An 18953-nucleotide genomic window follows, 5' to 3' on the forward strand; every position below is an offset into this window, starting at 1 on the left:
GGACCCTGGGACCACTACCCAAGCCGAAGGCAGACAACCCAACAACCGAGCCACCCAGGCGCCCCTTCCCTGGGAAGTCTTAGCACAAACTCAGACTTCCCAGGCTGGCAGTTGAGGCAGTCTTCCTCCCTAGTACCTCACCTCTACTCTAGGAAAACATTTCCCTGATCTATTTTTGTCTTCAGTATTTTTCTTAAAAAAAAAAAAAAGATTGATTGATTGATTTTAAGGATTTTTTATTTCTTTATTTGACACAGAGAGACAGCAAGAGAGAGAACACAAGCAGGGGCAGGGGGTGAGGGAGAGGGAGAAGCCGGCTCTCCGCTGAGCAGGGAGCCAGATGGTGGGGTCCATCCCAGGACCCTAGGATCATGACCTGAGCTAAAGGTAGCCACTGAATGACTGAGCCACCCAGACACCCCTATTTATTTATTTGAGAGAGAGAGAAAGAGAGAGAGAGAAAGGGGAGGTGAGGTAGAGGAAAAGGGAGAGTCCCCGCTGAGTGGGGAATGTGACATAGGGCTGGATCCCACAACCCTGAGATCATGACCTGAACTGAAATCAAGCCTGATGCTCAACCACCTGAGATACCCAGGCACCCTTGGTCTTCACTCTTTTACTCTCCCTCACTCAGAATTAGAGACCTATCTTAGAAGCGACCCCTTTCATAAAAATTTTCCATGATCACTCTAGTCTTCAATGATAGCCTTACTCTGTTAGTCATTAATAGAACAATTGATTTGGTATCTAGTAATAAATGTTTCATCTAATATGTTTGATTGTTTAAGTGAAATTTCAAGCATAAGTGTCCTTTCTTGCCTAGCCAGGTCCCAGTTACTTTAAAGCTGGGAACAATTTCATATGCTTTTATTTGTATTCATGATAGGGACAAAAACAGTACAGTACACATGGCAGGTGTTCAAAAAATGATTTGCTTAACTTGAAGTGCCCATATGTGTCATATTCTGTTTTTTGTCTTAGATCATACACAGAGATATAAAGCCAGAGAATATATTAGTCTCACAGTCTGGCGTTGTCAAATTATGTGATTTTGGATTTGCGCGAACATTGGCAGCCCCTGGGGAAGTTTATACTGATTATGTGGCGACCCGATGGTACAGAGCTCCAGAACTATTGGTCGGTGATGTCAAGTATGGCAAGTAAGACATCAACAAGGGGGTGGGGGAGCAGGGAGGGCCGATTTAACACTGTTTTTCTTGATAAAATGGAATATGTTTCTAATATAATAAAGGATCCCTCTAACATGAAAGGAATTTTTGCATTTAGGGAGCTTTATAAGGTGACTTGTTCTTTTTGGTGCTTCCCCTTTAAATGTCTTTTGTGCAATGAGTTGGAGAAAGCATACTTACTTTAAAGGTAAGGAAATAAAGGTGAGTGCCTCATCTGTTTTGTACAGCGGGTTGGAAATAGATATATTTAGAACATTGAGTAAGTCTGACACTGTTGGAATGAGACAAGTTGAAGTTGGCAAAGATGGGGGTAGAAACATAATTGAGTGAAATGTTTCTGAAACATGAAATACCTGCACAAATGAGTTCTTCAGAGAAGAAGGGATGGTGACTTTTACTGCTTTGGGTAGAAAGCTTCCTAAAATGTTTTCTGTACTTTCTGTGTTTTCAGTGCACACATTATTTAATATTTTCTTGATTACTCGGAGTTCTCATTTTATTTTTATACTGTAGTTTTGTACCATTTTATTTTATTTTTTAGAAGTTATTCACTTTAGAGAAGGCGGGGACAGAGGGAGAGAGAGTCTTAAGCAGATTCTGTGCAGAGCATGGAGTCCAGTGCAGGGCTGGATCTCGTAACCCTGAGATCATGACCTGAGCCAAAATCAAGAGTTAGACGCCCAACTGACTGCGCCACTCAGACGCCCCTGTACCATTTTATAATTCAGCTCTGACCCTAAGAAATTTCAAGGTAGTGGTGCCTGGGTGGCTCAGTTGGTTAAGCCTCTGCCTTCGGCTCAGGTCGTGATCCTGGGGTCTTGGGACAGCATGTCGGGCTCCCTGCTCAGTGGAGAGTCTGCTTTTCTCTTTCCTTCTGCCTGATGCTCTGCCTGCTTGTGCGCTTTCTGTCAAATAAATAAATAAAATCTTAAAAAAAAATTAAATTTCAAGGTAGTTGTCCCTACTCTAATGACACCAGCATATTCTTCTTGAAATTCTTGTGACTGATTTTTAAGACTGTTTTTTTAATTTTTTCCCCAGTTAGCTATCGGTTGTCTTTGTTGTTACTGAATGTGTCTCCAACAACCTCTGATATGCTGTTTTCAGGGTATGGTGGGATAGACTGATCAACCTTGCTACAGTTACGTGTAAACAAAGAACAAATAGGCTCTGAATGAAAACCCAGAAGGCTAATTCCAGAATCAAGTACACGTAACAACAACTTTGACTTTCCAGAAGCTATTTCCCTCTTAAGTCAAATAACTGAAGTTCCTGGAGATCTGACTTGGGTAAAATTGGGAATTAGTACTTTAAGTTTATAGGGAAATGTATTTTTAAGAGTAATATAAAGCTTACTACTACTATTCTCAATACCAAAAATACCAAATAGTAATATGCAGGACAGATTCAGTCACATAAACGTAGTGGGATGCCGGATTTTATACCACATTGCTTTTATTCCAGGGCTGTTGATGTATGGGCCATTGGTTGTCTGGTAACAGAAATGCTCATGGGCGAACCCCTTTTTCCTGGAGATTCTGATATTGACCAGCTATATCATATTATGGTGTGTTTAGGTAAGATTATACATCTGCCTTTTAAATTTTAAAGGCTTTTCCCTTATGTTTTTGCTCATATTGGTTTTACAAGTTTTTGGTATATTCAAGATGATATGTGTTTTAGGTGGCAGGAGGGAGCAAATGGGGAAATCTCCCCTAGCTGTATTAATTCATTCTCAGTGTGGCTTTGGTTATCTGACATACAATCTTATTCATGCTCTCCTCCACCCTCTTCTTGCACTCCCTACAAAGGAAAGTGCAAAGACTGAATTTTCTTTGTACTTTTGCACTCAATATATCACATGTAGGGGATGCAAATGATCATTTATTTTCTTTGGGTTAGCAAGCAGTCAGTGTAATATGACTAGTACCGTCATCCTCACCTTCAAATTAAGAGACGCAAAGACTTCCTAGGTAGTTTAATCTTAGTGCTTTGGACAGAATTTTAAAGCTAGACTATCAAATTCTTCTTACATTTGTTGAAATACCAGCTTTATGTTGGGAAATGGAACTTGGAAAATGGAGATAATGGGAAAATACTTGAGTTATTTGACGACTGGACTTCAAGTTTCCCAGGTAGAAATTCAATAAACAATACAGTAAGGTTCTCATAGCAGAACTTTCATATTTTGTATTAGATTAGGTACCAAAATGGAAGAAAACAAAAAAGTGCTCAAATCAGACCTTAGACACAGTTATAAAATCAGATTTTTAAAATTTTAAAACAGTTTTAATTTAAAAAATTAAAACAATTTAATCTGAATTTTAGAATTAAATACTTAAAGGGTGGAACTGATTTATCTACATTAGATTCTGATCATATGATTAATAAAATTTCCTTGTTTTGGACAGCACTTCATGCTTTGTTGTTAGGAATGAAGTGTTGGTACTTATAGCTAAAAAATTATAAAATGTCCTTGTGCTTCTTCTCTGTTCCCTCATGATTTCAGTTCTATATATAGTGGCTTGTGAATTTTCTAAATCAGTAGGTTGAGATAAGAATGTTAATTTTCTTGAGTTAACTTGTGTCAACACCACTGTGAAGACTGCTAGGTGCTACCACCATAAGAACACAGTTTTCAGTTGATTTGGGTATTGAAAGCACCCCAAGTCCATAAGCCATGTTCTACTCTTATCCACTCCACATTACCTGTTTCTTTGTTCTTTTTATCATGACATGTAATGACAGAGATGTGTGCTGTTCCCACTTTCAGGTAATCTCATTCCAAGACATCAGGAGCTGTTTTATAAAAATCCCGTGTTTGCAGGAGTAAGGTTGCCAGAAATCAAGGAAACAGAACCTCTTGAAAGACGTTATCCCAAACTCTCTGAAGTTGTGATAGATTTAGCAAAGGTAATCGTACTGTTTACTTTCTTACAGTGAATTTATATCATAGAGACTTGGTTTTCTCTTTTTCTTGTCTAGTTGATGTTTTAGGTCAACAATTTCAATATTGATTTAATTAAATTAAATTAATTTATTTATTTTAAGTAAACTCTACCCCTGACATGGGGCTGAAACTCACAACCCTGAGATCAAGAGAGACATGCTCTACCAACTGAACCAGCCAGGAGGTCAGCATCCCCGCCTTTTTTTTTTTTTTTTTTGGGGGGGCCAATGAGCTCTAAGCCCAACTTGGAGCTTGAACTCACAGTCGCATGCTGCATTGACTGAGCCAGCCGAGTGCCCTTCTATTGATTTTATTTTTTTTAAAGAGATTTTATTTGTTTATTTGAGAGTGAGAGCACAAACAGAAGTAGTAGCAGAGGGAGAAGAAATCTGAGCAGGAAGCCTGGTTTGGGACTTGATCCCAGGACCCTGGGATCACAACCTGAGCTAAAGGCAGACGCTTAACTGACCAAGCCACCCAGGCACCCCTGATTTTTTTTTTTTTTTTAAAGATTTTATTTATTTGTCAGAGAGAGAGGGAGAGAGAGCGAGCACAGGCAGGCAGAGGCAGAGGGAGAAGCAGGCTCCCTGCAGAGCAAGGAGCCCGATGCGGGACTCGATCCCAGGACGCTGGGATCATGACCTGAGCCGAAGGCAGCTGCTTAACCAACTGAGCCACCCAGGCATCCCGGCGCCCCTGATTTTTATCTTTGTATGTAAAGAAAGAGTTTAAATAATTTGGCAGGGTGATCTTCAGAGAGAAAGGCCTGAAAAACTTGCTTAAGAAACCATTTAGTGTTGCTATCTAGCATGTTTTAAGTGTGAAAACATCCTCACAACAGTATGTTTGACACTTAAAATGTAAGCCTATGCAAATGGAAAAGAGAAGAAAAGTAAGATAAGGAAATAAAAAGAAAGTTAAAGAAGTAGCAAAATATTAAAATATAAGGCATAGGATCATGACCTGTACTGCCTTGTTAAAGAGACTTTTGCCCATATGTGTCGTATTCCCAAGCCCCCTTCCCTGGGAAGCTCAATGAAGCGAACTTAAAAATAAAAGATCATCACCTTTGCCTTGTCTTTGAGAAAGATGTTAGGGAAATTCTCACTGGAACTTTGGAATTGCTAGCTCAAAAAATTCTTGTTTATTAGGACTGTCCTGAAGTATTGATAAAGTAAGTACAGTTTATCTGAAACACCAGGATCATATGATATTTTCTCAAGATTTTTTTGCTTCTTAAATTTTTTAAATAACTCATAAAAAAAGTTTGGTAAGCTTATAAAATTATTACAAGTTCTTAGAAGAATTTCTACTTCTCTAGATAATCTTAAAGCAGATTCAAATATTTCTTTTTTTTTTTTTAATTTTATTTTTTATAAACATATATTTTTATCCCCAGGGGTACAGGTCTGTGAATCGCCAGGTTTACACACTTCACAGCACTCACCATAGCACATACCCTCCCCAATGTCCATAACCCCACCCCCCCTCCCCCAACCCCCCTCCCCCCACCAACCCTCAGTTTGTTTTGTGAGATTAAGAGTCACTTATGGTTTGTCTCCCTCCCAATCCCATCTTTCTTCATTTACTCTTCTCCTACCCCCTTAACCCCCATGTTGCATCTCCTCTCCCTCATATCAGGGAGATCATATGATAGTTGTCTTTCTCCGATTGACTTACTTCGCTAAGCATGATACCCTCTAGTTCCATCCACGTCGTCTCAAATGGCAAGATTTCATTTCTTTTGACGGCTGCATAGTATTCCATTGTGTATATATACCACCTCTTCTTTATCCATTCGTCTGTTGATGGACATCTAGGTTCTTTCCATAGTTTGGCTATTGTAGACATTGCTGCTATAAACATTCGGGTGCACGTCCCCCTTCGGATCACTACGTTTGTATCTTTAGGGTAAATACCCAGCAGTGCAATTGCTGGGTCATAGGGTAGTTCTATTTTCAGCATTTTGAGGAACCTCCATGCTGTTTTCCAGAGTGGTTGCACCAGCTTGCATTCCCACCAACAGAGATTCAAATATTTCTTATTGAGACCAACTTTATGATGTCTATAGAGATTTAAAGGGAATTAAAGTAAAACTTTTATCCAATTTATATCCCTTATGGTAGAATTATATAACTTTTAAACATTTTGTTATGGAAAATTTCAAATATAGTAAAGAAAGTAGAGAGAATATAGGAGTATAATGAATCTTCCTGTGCTTATCTTCTAGCTGCAGCAATTAACAACCTTTTGACAATCTTTTATCTATCTTCACCTTCCTCAACTTCGTTTTCTGTAGTATTTTGAACCAAACCCCAGATACTATATTATTTCACTTATAAATACCTTAATTATTTTTTTCAATATTTTATTTATTTATTTGACAGAGATCACAAGTAGGCAGAGAGGCAGGCAGAGAGAGAGGAGAAAGCAGGATCCCTGCTGAGCAGAGAGCCCGATGCAGGGCTTGATCCCAGGACCCTAGGATCATGACCTGAGCTGAAAGCAGAGGCTTTAACCCACTGAGCCACCCAGGCGCCCCTAAATACCTTAAATATTTGTAGAACTCTTCTTGTTTGCTTAAATTATGGAGTTCCTTCCATTTTTCTGGCATTAAGTGTTTCCAATAAATCAGAACAATACCTGCATTAAAATAAAATAATCTGCATAAAGAATCCAACACAATAATATACATAGAACAGGCCTTTTCCTTTCCATTCTGCAAGGGCTTTAAATTTTAAAAATTTATGATAATTCCCCAATATTATAAAACATCTTGCCAATGCTCAAAGTTTCATTGATTTTCTCATAATTTCTTTTTATAGTTTGAATTAGGGTCTACATGATGTCTGTAGATCACAACTGGTTGATAAATCTTAGTTTAGAAGCTCATATTCATGCCTTTCTTTTTTATTTAAATCTTGCCACTTATTTGATAAAGAAAGTAGGTTGTTTGACCCTTAGAATTTTTTTTTTAAAAGATTTTATTTATTTATACGACAGACAGAACACAAATAGACAGAGGCAGGTAGAGACAGAGGAGTAAGCGGTCTCCCCGACGAGCGGAGAGCCCGATGCGGGGTTCGATTCCAGGACCCTGGGATCATGACCTGAGCCAAAGGCAGAGGCTTAACCCACTGAGCCACCCAGGTACCCCAGAATTTTTTTTTAAGATTTTTTAAAAAAATTTATTTATTTGACAGAGATCACAAGTAGGCAGAGAGGCAGGCAGAGAGAGAGAGGTGGGGGGGAAGCAGGCTCCCCGCTGAGCAGAGAACCCGATGTGGGGCTCGATCCCAGGACCCTGGGATCATGACCTGAGCCAAAGGCAGAGGCTTAACCCACTGAGCCACCCAGGCGCCCCGACCCTTAGGATTTTATATAGAGTATAGTTTAATATGTTCCTCTGTGTCCTGTATTTCTTATAAACTCATAATAGAACTAGAGCTTGATCAGAATCAGATTGGCTTTTGGCAAGACTACATCAGAAGTTTGTATGTTTCCATCTAGAGACATAAAATGTCTGGTAGTCTTTCTTTTTGTGATTTAGCAACCATTGGTGGTCATTGTCTAGATATGTTGTTTATTCTTTATCATTTATTATATGCTTTTCAAATTTGCTGACTATAAAGAGCAATTTTCTATTTTTCTTTCTTTTTTTTCTTTCAAAGATTTTATTTATTTGAGAGAGAGAGGGAGCAAAAGTGGGGGAGGGGGACAGGAGATGCAGAGGGATAGGGAGAAGCAGACTCCCCACTAAGCAGGGAGCCTGATGTGGTCCTAGATTCCAAGACCCTGGGATCATGACCTGAGCTGAAGGCAAAGGCTTAATGACTGAGCTACACAGAAGCCCCAGTTTTCCATTTTTCTATATTTAGGAATCTAAGTGTAGGCAGTTTTTCATTGATATGAGCTGTGTATATTCCTTGTTTTTCCAGAAATGCTTACATATTGACCCAGACAAAAGACCCTTCTGTGCTGAACTCCTCCATCATGATTTCTTTCATAAGGATGGATTTGCCGAGAGGTATAGTACTGACTCACGTTTTCTGGGTACCCGAACCTAGAGTTAAAGTAAGGGCATTCTCTTGTTTCTTTAGCCACCTGTTTTTATAGGATCTCAAGTATTTGCCACCTTACCACTACTCACCCTTAGCAATTATGCAGTTCCTAGGAATGGTCCCCTGAATTCACTAAGTTAAGGATCTTGGTTTTCATGAAACAGTCACTTCATGCTTTTCTTTCTGGCTCCTGCGGGTGACATCTACCACTCGGGTTACTGATTTGTATGTTGCTACCAGCTGTGTGATGCCATCATCTTGAGTACTGATGCATTTGCAAACATGCCATCTCCCGTTGCCACTGACCTCACACCACACCCAGTCCTATGACACGGTTGCCACTGCTGTGCTGGGACCTTGCTGGGCCAAACTTGGGGGCACCAGACCCGTTGGCATGCTCTCTTGTGCTGTCCCAGCTGCTGGCATCAATGTAGTTGACGAAACAAAAAATAGTGAGATGAGTGGCAATGACAGTGCTTTATATTTTTGCAAATCTATTTAATCTTGAGCTTAATGAAAGATACTCTGGTTCTCATATTTGCATTCGCATTCAACTAATTGTGATATGTTGTTTTGATTGAGATATATGAAGATACTTTGGCCTCACCAGATGTATAGTTGTAAAATGGAAGAGTATTTTAATAGCCCTTTTATTTTTTTTAAGATTTTATTTATTTATTTGACAGACAGATCACAAGTAGGCAGAGAGGCAGGTAGAGAGAGAGGGGGAAGCAGGCTCCCTGCTGAGCAGAGAGCCCAATGCGGGGCTCGATCCCAGGACCCTGGGATCATGACCTGAGCCGAAGGCAGAGGCTTTAATTTAGCCCACTGAGCCACCCAGGCGCCCCTTTAATAGCCCTTTCAGATAATTGTGAGTATTCTTTATTGATTCCATACCCCAAACTCTGATACTATACCCAAACTTGACAGTGGTAGTTTCTTAAAGGCTGGTTGTATTATGGAATCTGAAACATATCAGTGAGCTTTTCTTATCCTATTACATTAAAATCCATTTGTCTATCTTGCACTTTGAGTAGATCTTTGTTAACCATGCATGCTTTTGTAACATCATTATGAGTCATTTGGAAAATACTATTTTGTTAAATAATGTAGCTCTTTAAAATGATAACATAGTTCATTATGTGGTATCAAAAAGCCACATTCTCTGAATGTCTTTTTAAGTATTGGGACTCTGTTAAGGGCACAGTAGTGGACACAGATTTAACAGAATTCTAATTTTGCAGAATAATTCTAATTCTAAATAATACAATCTAAAAAATAATTCTAAAAAATTAGAATTTTATCATTAACACAAATATCTGTTGTTTTCTTTTGTTTATTAAAAAAAAAAATGTCTGCAGGATACACCAAGTCTGAATAATGGTAGTAGTTTTCTGTCAGTCTTTCTTCAACTAAAAATGTTCCCTGAAAAAAGTGGCTAGTTGAGTTTGTATTTCTAATAATCACACCATTCCTCTTCTTTTCTTTTAATTTTTAAAGATTTTATTTATTTATTTGAGAAAGTGCACATGCAGGGGAGAGAAGGAGAACAGACTCCCCGCTGAGCAGGGGACCCAATGTGGGGCCCCATCCCAGGCCCCTTGGGGTCATGACCTGAGCTGAAGGCAGATGCTTTAACTGACTGAGCCACCCAGGCGACCCTATAGTCTAGTTTAATACTCAATTTTTAAAAAAGATTTTATTTATTTATTTGAAAGACAGGGTGAGTGAGTGAGAGTGAGCGAAGGAGCAAGGGGTTGGGCAGGGGGAGAGGAAGAAAAACTCCCGCTGAGCAGGGAGCTAGACACAGCTCGACCCTGGGACTCCAGGATCATGACCTTAGCAGAAAGCAGATGCTTAACCGATGGCGCCACCCAGCTGCTCCTTAATACTCAATTTTTAAAAATAAATACCTCGAAATGAATTTTTTTCTAGATTTGTCTGTCTTATACAATTTTATTGAATTGACAAATGTATTTTTATGTAGATTTTCTCAAGAGCTACAGTTAAAAGTACAGAAAGATGCCAGAAATATTTCTTTATCTAAAAAATCTCAGAACAGAAAGAAGGAAAAGGAAAAGGATGATTTCTTCGGTGAAGAGAGAAAAACACTTGTGGTACAGGTAAGTCACCATGTGTTAATGTGCATCAAGTTGTTTTTAAGATTATTTATTTATTTTTGTATGTGCGAGAGAGAGAGAGCACAGAAGGTGGGGGGTTCGGGAGGAGCAGAGGGAGAAGCGGGCTCCCCACCGAGCAGGCAGCCCAATGAGGGACTTGATATTAAGACCCTGGGATCATGACCTGAGCCAAAGGCAGAGGCTTAACCGACTGAGCCACCCAGGTGCTCCAATGTTAAGTTTTAGATTTAATTTATCTTTAAATTTTTGGAGTTAAAAAATGAAGATGAAAAAAAGTTTTCTGGGTGCTGAACACGTTAACGTTTAGATTAGTTATAAAAATGTTATCTTCTCTTTAGACATTACCTTTTAAAAAACTCTCTCAAGATATCATGTATTGAGTGCCTGCTGTATATCAGACTGTGCAATAGGCCTTGTCAGGAAACCACATTTATCCTAGAACATTTAGACACATGTACTCACGTATAGTCACATGGACGCAAACACATGCACATATCATTTTTTCCCTTAAGTGATAAGAGTGAAAAATATCATATAAAAAATTTTGTATGGAGCATTTTAAAATTGAGATTTGGATATTTATTTAAAGTTTATTTTTGCAAGTTAGGTTATCCAGAATCTGTTCTTGGTGAGGTAATTCAATCCCTGCCAACCCACTCCCATTTTCTCAAGTGAGTTGAAAGGAATTCTCAATTTTGTATTTCAATTTTTGTACTTTAGATTTATAAGAACAAAAAGGAACATACTTAATTCCTCTTTCGCATTGTTTTCTACTAAAATATATATATAAAATTAATATATGTATGTGTCATGTTAATCATATATATATGTATATATATATATCTCAGAGCTAGTGTGAACTGCATTTCTTCTTTTTTTTTTTTTGAGATTTTTTTATTTTTAAGTGATTTCTGTACCCAAATTGGGGCTCGAACTTACAACTCTAAGATCAAGAGTTGCATGCTCTACTGACTGAGCTGGCCAGGTAGCCCGTGAGTTGCATTTTTATTCAAAATAAATGTCTGACCAAGAATCCTGGATTTAATTTTAATTCTATAGATAGAATGAAGAAAACAGGGGTGCAGTAAGGTGATATTTATGGAATTCCACTTTCGTTGACAAATTCTTTATAAGAAGAGGTGCTTTTTCAATCTCTTCTGATCATTAATGTTATTAACTTTTTTTAATGGTCAGGATACCAATGCTGATCCCAAAATCAAAGATTCTAAGGTATTTAAAATAAAAGGGTCAAAAATGGATGGAGAAAAAGTTGAAAAAGTCAGTCGAACTTCCAATGTCAGCTGTCTCCCCGACAATGGGATGAGCCACGTCAGAACCGTGCCTTCAACAAGCCTCCGAGACTGCAGCAACGGCGGTGGGGATCACACTAGAAATCCGGGCGTGGCAATCCCTCCCATTGCCCACAATCCTTCTGCAGTGGCTCCGGGTATTAATTCTGGAATGGTGACGATCCCGGGAGTTCAGAGTTACAGGTATGAATTAGGAAAATAAGAACAAAGTGTCATTTAAAGGTATGTTTACGAATTGCAAGTGTTTGTCATTTCAGCCAATTGGGTTGCTTTCAGGCTTCTGGGTCCTCTTCATTCCTGTCAGGTTCTGTTTCAAAAGCCTTTTTGGCCTACGTGATGAAACTTACTAACACTTGATAAAAAAAAAAAAAAAATTCACCTGAGTATTAAGAAAGAAGGATTGTATTATTTAAGGTGAAGGTGGTCTACAACTATTTAGTCTAAAAACGTGAAAGGAGGTTATCATAATAAAGGAAATAATTGGTTTTAAGGGTTTACCTACATGGAATGGCTGTGGGCATTTGGTGGTCCAAAGATGCTCACTTTGGAAATTTTGCTGGAAGGAAAGTAGTTCATTTGGTTGGAGTTGGGAGGTAGGTGGGGGCTGTGAAGGTAGTGGCAAAGGACTGAATGTTTCGCCAGATCTATGTTCATTGTGTATTTAAGAACAGGCATTAAATGCTGATTAAACTGCAGGTCACTTGGTTTTGTGTCATTTGGTTTTGCTTTTGTGCTTGAAACACAATTACCGCTGGTTCTAACTTAAATTTTTTGTTGTTGTTACAGAGTGGATGAAAAAACCAAGAAGTATTGTATCCCATTTGTTAAACCAAATAAACATTCTCCGTCAGGCATTTATAATATTAATGTGACCACATCCGTAAGTGAACTATTCCCAGTGGTAGAAGAGCAAGTATTAGTCATTTCTAGACTTCCACTCGTGTTAAATATAATAGTGAAGAACTGAGACTTTTATTTGGAGACATATCATAAAGTGGAACCTTAGTTTTATGTATATCATCCCAACCTGTCATAATAAACAATGTGAAACTGTTAAAGTTTAAGTAAGTTTTGTGAGTCTAGAAGTTTAACTATAAGATATTATTTAAATGACATCTGCTTTAATTTTTTTTGGTAATAGTAAATTTTCTTAATACTTGGTGATCAGTTCTTTTGTAGAGTAGGTGACAAGTTAAATCGTGGTACCTCGCTCATGCCAGGTTTTTGGTGAAAGTATTCTATTGACTTGTTTATAAATATTTATTGATTATGTATCCTGTATGAGACCCTGGAGATGAAGAAATCAAATCCCTCTCTTCGAGGAGCTCATGGTCTAGTATAGGGTCAACAAATTCAAACAGTGTTGGATTATAATAGTGGAAGCATGCACAAGGTTCACAGGTCTTCTGAAGATTCAGGGGAGGGTTATTATGCTCACATAACTGCTAGCATGCCTCTTTTTAAAATTAACTTAAATCATCATTATTCTTCCACTCAAAACCCTCCATTGGCTTGTCATCTCTAAGTAAAGACCAAGTCCTTGACAGGGCCTGCAAGTCCCTGGTCAACCCACTTCCCCATCCCTCTATTCTACCTGGGCTATTCTCATTCTTTTTTTTTAACCACCCCCCTCTTTTTTTTTTTTTTATAAAGATTTTATTTATTTATTTGACAAACAGAGATCACAAGTAGGCAGAGAGGCAGGCAGAGAGAGAGGAGGAAGCAGGCTCCCCGCTGAGCAGAGAGCCTGATGCGGGCTCGATCCCAGGACCCTGAGACCATGACCTGAGCCAAAGGCAGAGGCTTTAACCCACTGAGCCACCCAGGTGCCCCGGGATATTCTCATTCTTGATCAAACTGTTCCAACCCACTGATTTCCTTGTATTCCTTGAACATGACCAGACCTGCTCCTACATTTGGGAGCTTGTTATTTCCTCTGCTTTAGAACATTGTTATTTCCTCTGCTTTAGAACATTATTACCCAGATAACCCAAAGAATTTGCCTTTTCTCCTCCTTGGCTTACATGAAGCCTCATTGTGAGAGCTTCCCTAATATCCTAACTCCTTTTGTCACCCGTTGCTCTCTATCCTCTCTCCTTGCTTAATTTTTTTTCCATTGCATACACCTAACAGCCTCTATATGCATTTATCTATATATCGTCTGTCTCCCCCAACTAGTATGTAAGTTTCCAAGGCAGGAATATGTGCTTTGTTTATTTCCTTACAGCTCTACTCCACTACCCTTATCTACTCTAGTACATAGAAGATGCTTAAGGAATGTGAGTGAATTTTTCTGCCAGGTAATGGGAGATGTGGATTTCCCAAAGGAGTGTTTTTCTCCCAGATTTCCCTCTTCTACCCTTCTCATTATCCTCAGGCTGAAAAATATAATCTTCTTTTCATATCTCTCATGATTTGGGCATTACATCTGCTTTTCTTTTCATTATTCTTGGCCCACGATTTCTAGAACCATAGTACTTCTCTTTTTCACACCCTTCTGATTTCTTTGTAGACATTTTTGTGTTTTACATTCTTGGTCTGCTTTGGAAGATTACTTTGATCAGCAGGACTTTTCAGAGTCACTGGCTCCATCCCATGTTGCTGGAATTGATCGCACCGCCTTTCAGGCGTTGCGTAATCAGGCCTGGCTGTTAATTTTAGATCTTATTTCTGTTTATTCTTATTTTTAAGAGGCATTCAAGAGAGGAGGTAGAGATCAGTGGGGAGAAGACACACTTGAGTCTTTTCATGATGAAAATTAATTGAGGCAGAATTAAGCCTTAACTTTCATCAACATCTGGGTTTAGAACCCACATCCTGCTCTCCTGCCTCATGCTCTAATTCTGAGATGTGAATAACGTATTATTATAAACATCCCATGTGTTTTATTTGTCACTCTTGGAATATGTATATCTAGTAGTCTGAACTCATTTTTTGTACTTACAGTTTTTTTGAACTAAATATTTATTTTATAACTGATTTGAACCAAGACCTTAGTACTTACTTTACTCAAAGAATGAGCAGAAACATCCAAATAAAAAACCTCAAAAGCTCATTGCAGGACTTCTGAAATTTTGTGTTATTCTTTAATTCCTAAAGTTTAGGATATCAATATATTAGTTACAAAAGGGGCAAGCCAGGCTTACCTGGAAGCTAATTCACTTGTGTTAATCATTCTGATATTAGGTCACTAGTGAAAAGAGCCTACTTCAGGCAAATAAGAAAAGAAGGGAGTACTCCAAGACAGATGTCCGTTTGCCTGAACTAAACTACAGTCATCTCCCTGAACTAAGAGCCTTGGAAGGCATAGGTTTGTTTATAATGCTCTTACTTTTGCAGCCTTTTTTGTATACATTATTAAAAATATATGTTAAATAAACTAACAAAATATTAAAAATAAAAAATGTAGTAACTTTACATATTTATGTAAATATGTACAGATTTATGTAAGTAAATATGTACACTGAGTACATACTGAGGGACAGATACAGAATGTGGAATAACTAACAAAAATGTCTAATTTGTTCACTGTGTTTATGGTTATTTTTATTTAGCTCGAAATTCCAGATTAATAAGGAAAGAGAACAAGAATCTCTCAGAATCTCGAATTCCTTCTCTGGCCACTATTGACTTACATACACCCAGTGCCGCATTACATCAGGTACAGGAATCCCCTCTAGGTTGGATAGAACTTGGGTCTCATACTTCCTTATTAAAGTAGCTTAGGAAAAGTTCGCTTTTAAGGATTAGGTGTGTTTATTAGTGGGATCTGTATGATTTTATTTGTTAAATTTTTTCTTACTATTCATTGCTCTCAGTACCTTTATCACACATATGTTTTTATAGACATTTTCCAGCTTACAGTCATCAATTTTTTATAGATTAAAAATGCACACACCATGTATGCAACCTAGCTATGGCTTTTATAAAACTTTTGTGGTAATTTATAGTATTTCACTGCATTAACCCAAATGTTATAACCCATATTTCACTCCTTGAATTATTTTTATTTTTTTATTTTTATTTTTATTTATTTTTTAATTTTGTTTATTTATTTGATAGAGATCACAAGTAGGCAGAGAGGCAGGCAGAGAGAGAGGAGGAAGCAGGTTCCCCATGGAGCAGAGAGCCTGATGCGGGGCTCGATCCCAGGACCCTGGGAATCATGACCTGAGCTGAAGGCAGAGGCTTTAACCCACTGAGCCACCCAGGCACCCCTGTTTTTATTTTTTTTTAATGTATCATCTATTTGACATTTTCGCCCAAGACAACCCACTCCATGTATGTTAAAGACTGGTTCTTCCATATGTAATCATTTTTCTATAATTTCTCTTAATTCTTCAGAACAGTTATATTTCTGCTGCTTCAGCAACAGTCATATCACTCATTTTCACATTAAGAACACTGGCAAACTTTTAAATTTCCTGAGCCAACCCTAACTAGTTATAAACTTTGGATATGTATCATTGCACTTAAGGATTTCTCACTTCTCCTTGGTGCTGGACAACTTTTGTTTTGGGATTTATTTCTCCGTCCTCATTATTGAAGCATTTCTGTTTCCTGGATTGCACCCGTATGTTGCCTCTGAATCTGTGTGGGTGCTTTTTTCTAACAGTACTCCTTCAATGATTTTGTAGAGCTCTACAAACAAGAGAATAATATTGTTGCGGGTAACAAATTACAGTGGCAGTTACCCACAGATACCGAGAAACGGGTTTATTGACTGCTATCACTTTGCCTTAACTCCTGCTAACAATTTCTGCAGCAAGATAATCAAAACTAAACAAATTCCTGTTGTGTGAAGATTAATTACCATCACACATTTTACTTTTAGGAACTAGAGAGTCTAAATAAATTCTTTGTATACTTCTAATCTTAAATTGAATGTAGATTTTATTTATTTATTTTTTAAAGATTTTATTTATTTATTTGACAGACAGAGATCACAAGTAGGCAGAGAGGCAGGCAGAGAGAGAGAGAGGAGGAAGCAGGCTCCCCGCTGAGCAGAGAGCCCGATGAGGGGCTCCATCCCAGGACCCTGGGATCATGACTGAGCCGAAGGCAGAGGCTTTAACCCACTGAGCCACCCAGGTGCCCCTGAATGTAGATTTTAAAGGTGCAGAATTTTTCACTTGCTCTCTGTGAGTAGTAGTATTGTTCAAAACCATTTTTCAGGAGTCACATAACCAAATCTAGTTTCATGAAATGGAAGAAAGGCTTTGGCGGCCTTCATTTTTCAGATTTTTATTTGTTCCTTTGAACCAATCCTCTTATATTTATAAATTGGTTCTGCATTTTTACTCTTCGTTTACTTGTTCATTTCCCAGTTGTATTTAAAATACACTAAACGAGAAAGTAGGTGTAGTGAAAAACACAAATTAATACCAAAATAAGATGAATCTGTGTGTGGAAAATCTGAATGGGAAGAGAAACAACAGGAGTCTGAAAGCAAGTGGCTTTCTGGCAGAAGCTGGGACTCTACTCGCCGTCTTCATGATGTGGATCATTACGTTGAACTGTATTTTGTTTCTTGCCTAACACAAACATTCTCACATGTATAAAAGCCTATCTTTATAGACTTGTGGAACGTCTGCAAGATAGATTTTTGTAAGTAAAGTATGGCATATCCATGGAATCTGTCTCCGCTCGCCCCCTTCCTACACCCTTACACCCACTACATACTTTTCTCTGTATGTAGCGACACAGTTCTTTCTCCAGGCAGTGTTTAAGCTTCATCCCACCAATTCTGATATGTTGTATTTTCATTATACTCAGTCCAAACATTTTCTTAGTTCCCTTGTAATTTCTTGTTTAACCCAGGAATCAATTAGAAATGTGTTGTTTTATAGTTAGATACTTAGGGTTTCCCTAGTATCTTATTATTATTGATTTGTCATTTAATTCCATGCGGTCAAGGAAGATACTGTGTATGATTCTGATTGTTTTAGATTCATTGAGGTATGTTTTATGGCTCAGCATAGGGTCTGTCTTGGTGAATGAACCTGTTTCCTTGAAAACAACATATATATTCTTCAGTTGTTGGACATAGCCTACCCTAAATGTGAAATTAGATTAAGGTAGTTGATAGTGTTCTTCAGATCTTCTGTGTCCTTCATGATTGTTTTGTTTGTTTGGTCCTATCGGTTCCTGAAAGAGTGCTGTCAAAATCTTTTTTTTTTTTCTTAACATCACATATTATTTTAATAACATTTAAATTAGTAGAAAATAGTCCCCAAATTGACATTAAATAGAAAAATCCAGTAAAATCTTTTGGAATTATTTATTTTTCTCTTATATCTGTTTATTTTTGTTTCATGTATTTTACATCTCTATTATAGGTACATACACACTTATAATTATTTTTGTCTTCCTGATACACTGTTCCTTTTATCATGATGAAATATCTTTCTTTACCTCTTGTAGTGCTCTGTGCCACAAAGTTCATTTTATATGAGAGTAAGACAGCCATTCCAGCTTACTTATACTTACTTGTTTCCATGGTGTATCTTTTTACTTTTGTACAATCTGTTTTTAAAATTTACAGTGATTCCTGTAGGTAGGGTCTTTCTTTTGTATCCATTCTATCAGTTCAGTTCTTTTAATTGAAATGTGTATTCATGTTCTATGCATTCTAATAAACTATTGCCAACTTAAAATAATTATTATCTCACAGTTTCCATAGGTCAGAAGCCTGGGCATAGCTGCTTCTCTCCTTGGGTCTCACAGGTCGAAATCAGGATTTCAGTAGGGCTGCATTTCTTTCTGGAGGCTCTAGGGGAGAACCTATTTCTAGGCCCACTCGGACTGTTGGTGGAATTTAGTTCCATGAGGTTGTGGGACTGAGGTCCCTGTTTCTTTGCTGGCTGACCCTTGGGGGTTGTTGTCAGCTTCTGGAGGCTATCCACATTCCTTGGCTTGCGGCCTACTTCTCCATCTGCAAAGCTAACAATAATGGTCAAGTTGTTCTTACTCTTTGAGCCTCTCTCACCTCCCCTTCTGCCTCATCTCTGACTTACTCTTCTGCTTTTAAGAGTGCACATGATGGTTTACCAGGTCTACATTAAGCCTGCCGGGATAATCTTTCTATCTGAGGGTCAGCTGATTAGTAACATTAATTACACATGCAAAGCTTCTTCATAGTGGAGCTAAATTACTTTGATTGACTAAGCAGGGGCAGGAAACTTAGGGTGATAGCTTCAGAGTTCTGCCTGCTAGTGAATAGTTAGGCCATTAACATTTAATGTGATGATTGATATATCTAGATATAGCTCTATATATTATATAGGTATAAAGATCTATAT

General features: G+C 38.0%; 1 protein-coding gene across 2 annotated transcripts in view; it reads left to right on the forward strand.

The window, feature by feature from the left end:
• Window positions 1–18953, forward strand: part of CDKL2 (cyclin dependent kinase like 2) — a 53075-nt gene that overhangs the window by 29655 nt on the left and 4467 nt on the right. For both annotated transcript variants that reach the window (XM_032839032.1, XM_032838951.1), the window contains exons 4-12: window positions 982–1160; window positions 2655–2767; window positions 3964–4103; window positions 8079–8167; window positions 10189–10324; window positions 11537–11835; window positions 12439–12532; window positions 14839–14962; window positions 15207–15313. In XM_032839032.1, coding sequence (XP_032694923.1) covers window positions 982–1160; window positions 2655–2767; window positions 3964–4103; window positions 8079–8167; window positions 10189–10324; window positions 11537–11835; window positions 12439–12532; window positions 14839–14962; window positions 15207–15313 — 1281 coding nt within the window. The remainder of the gene's footprint in view (window positions 1–981; window positions 1161–2654; window positions 2768–3963; window positions 4104–8078; window positions 8168–10188; window positions 10325–11536; window positions 11836–12438; window positions 12533–14838; window positions 14963–15206; window positions 15314–18953) is intronic.

This window comes from Lontra canadensis, unplaced genomic scaffold (assembly GCF_010015895.1).
Source record: "Lontra canadensis isolate GAN:19392208 unplaced genomic scaffold, GSC_riverotter_1.0 scaffold1, whole genome shotgun sequence".
NCBI classification, from domain to species: Eukaryota; Metazoa; Chordata; class Mammalia; order Carnivora; family Mustelidae; genus Lontra; species Lontra canadensis.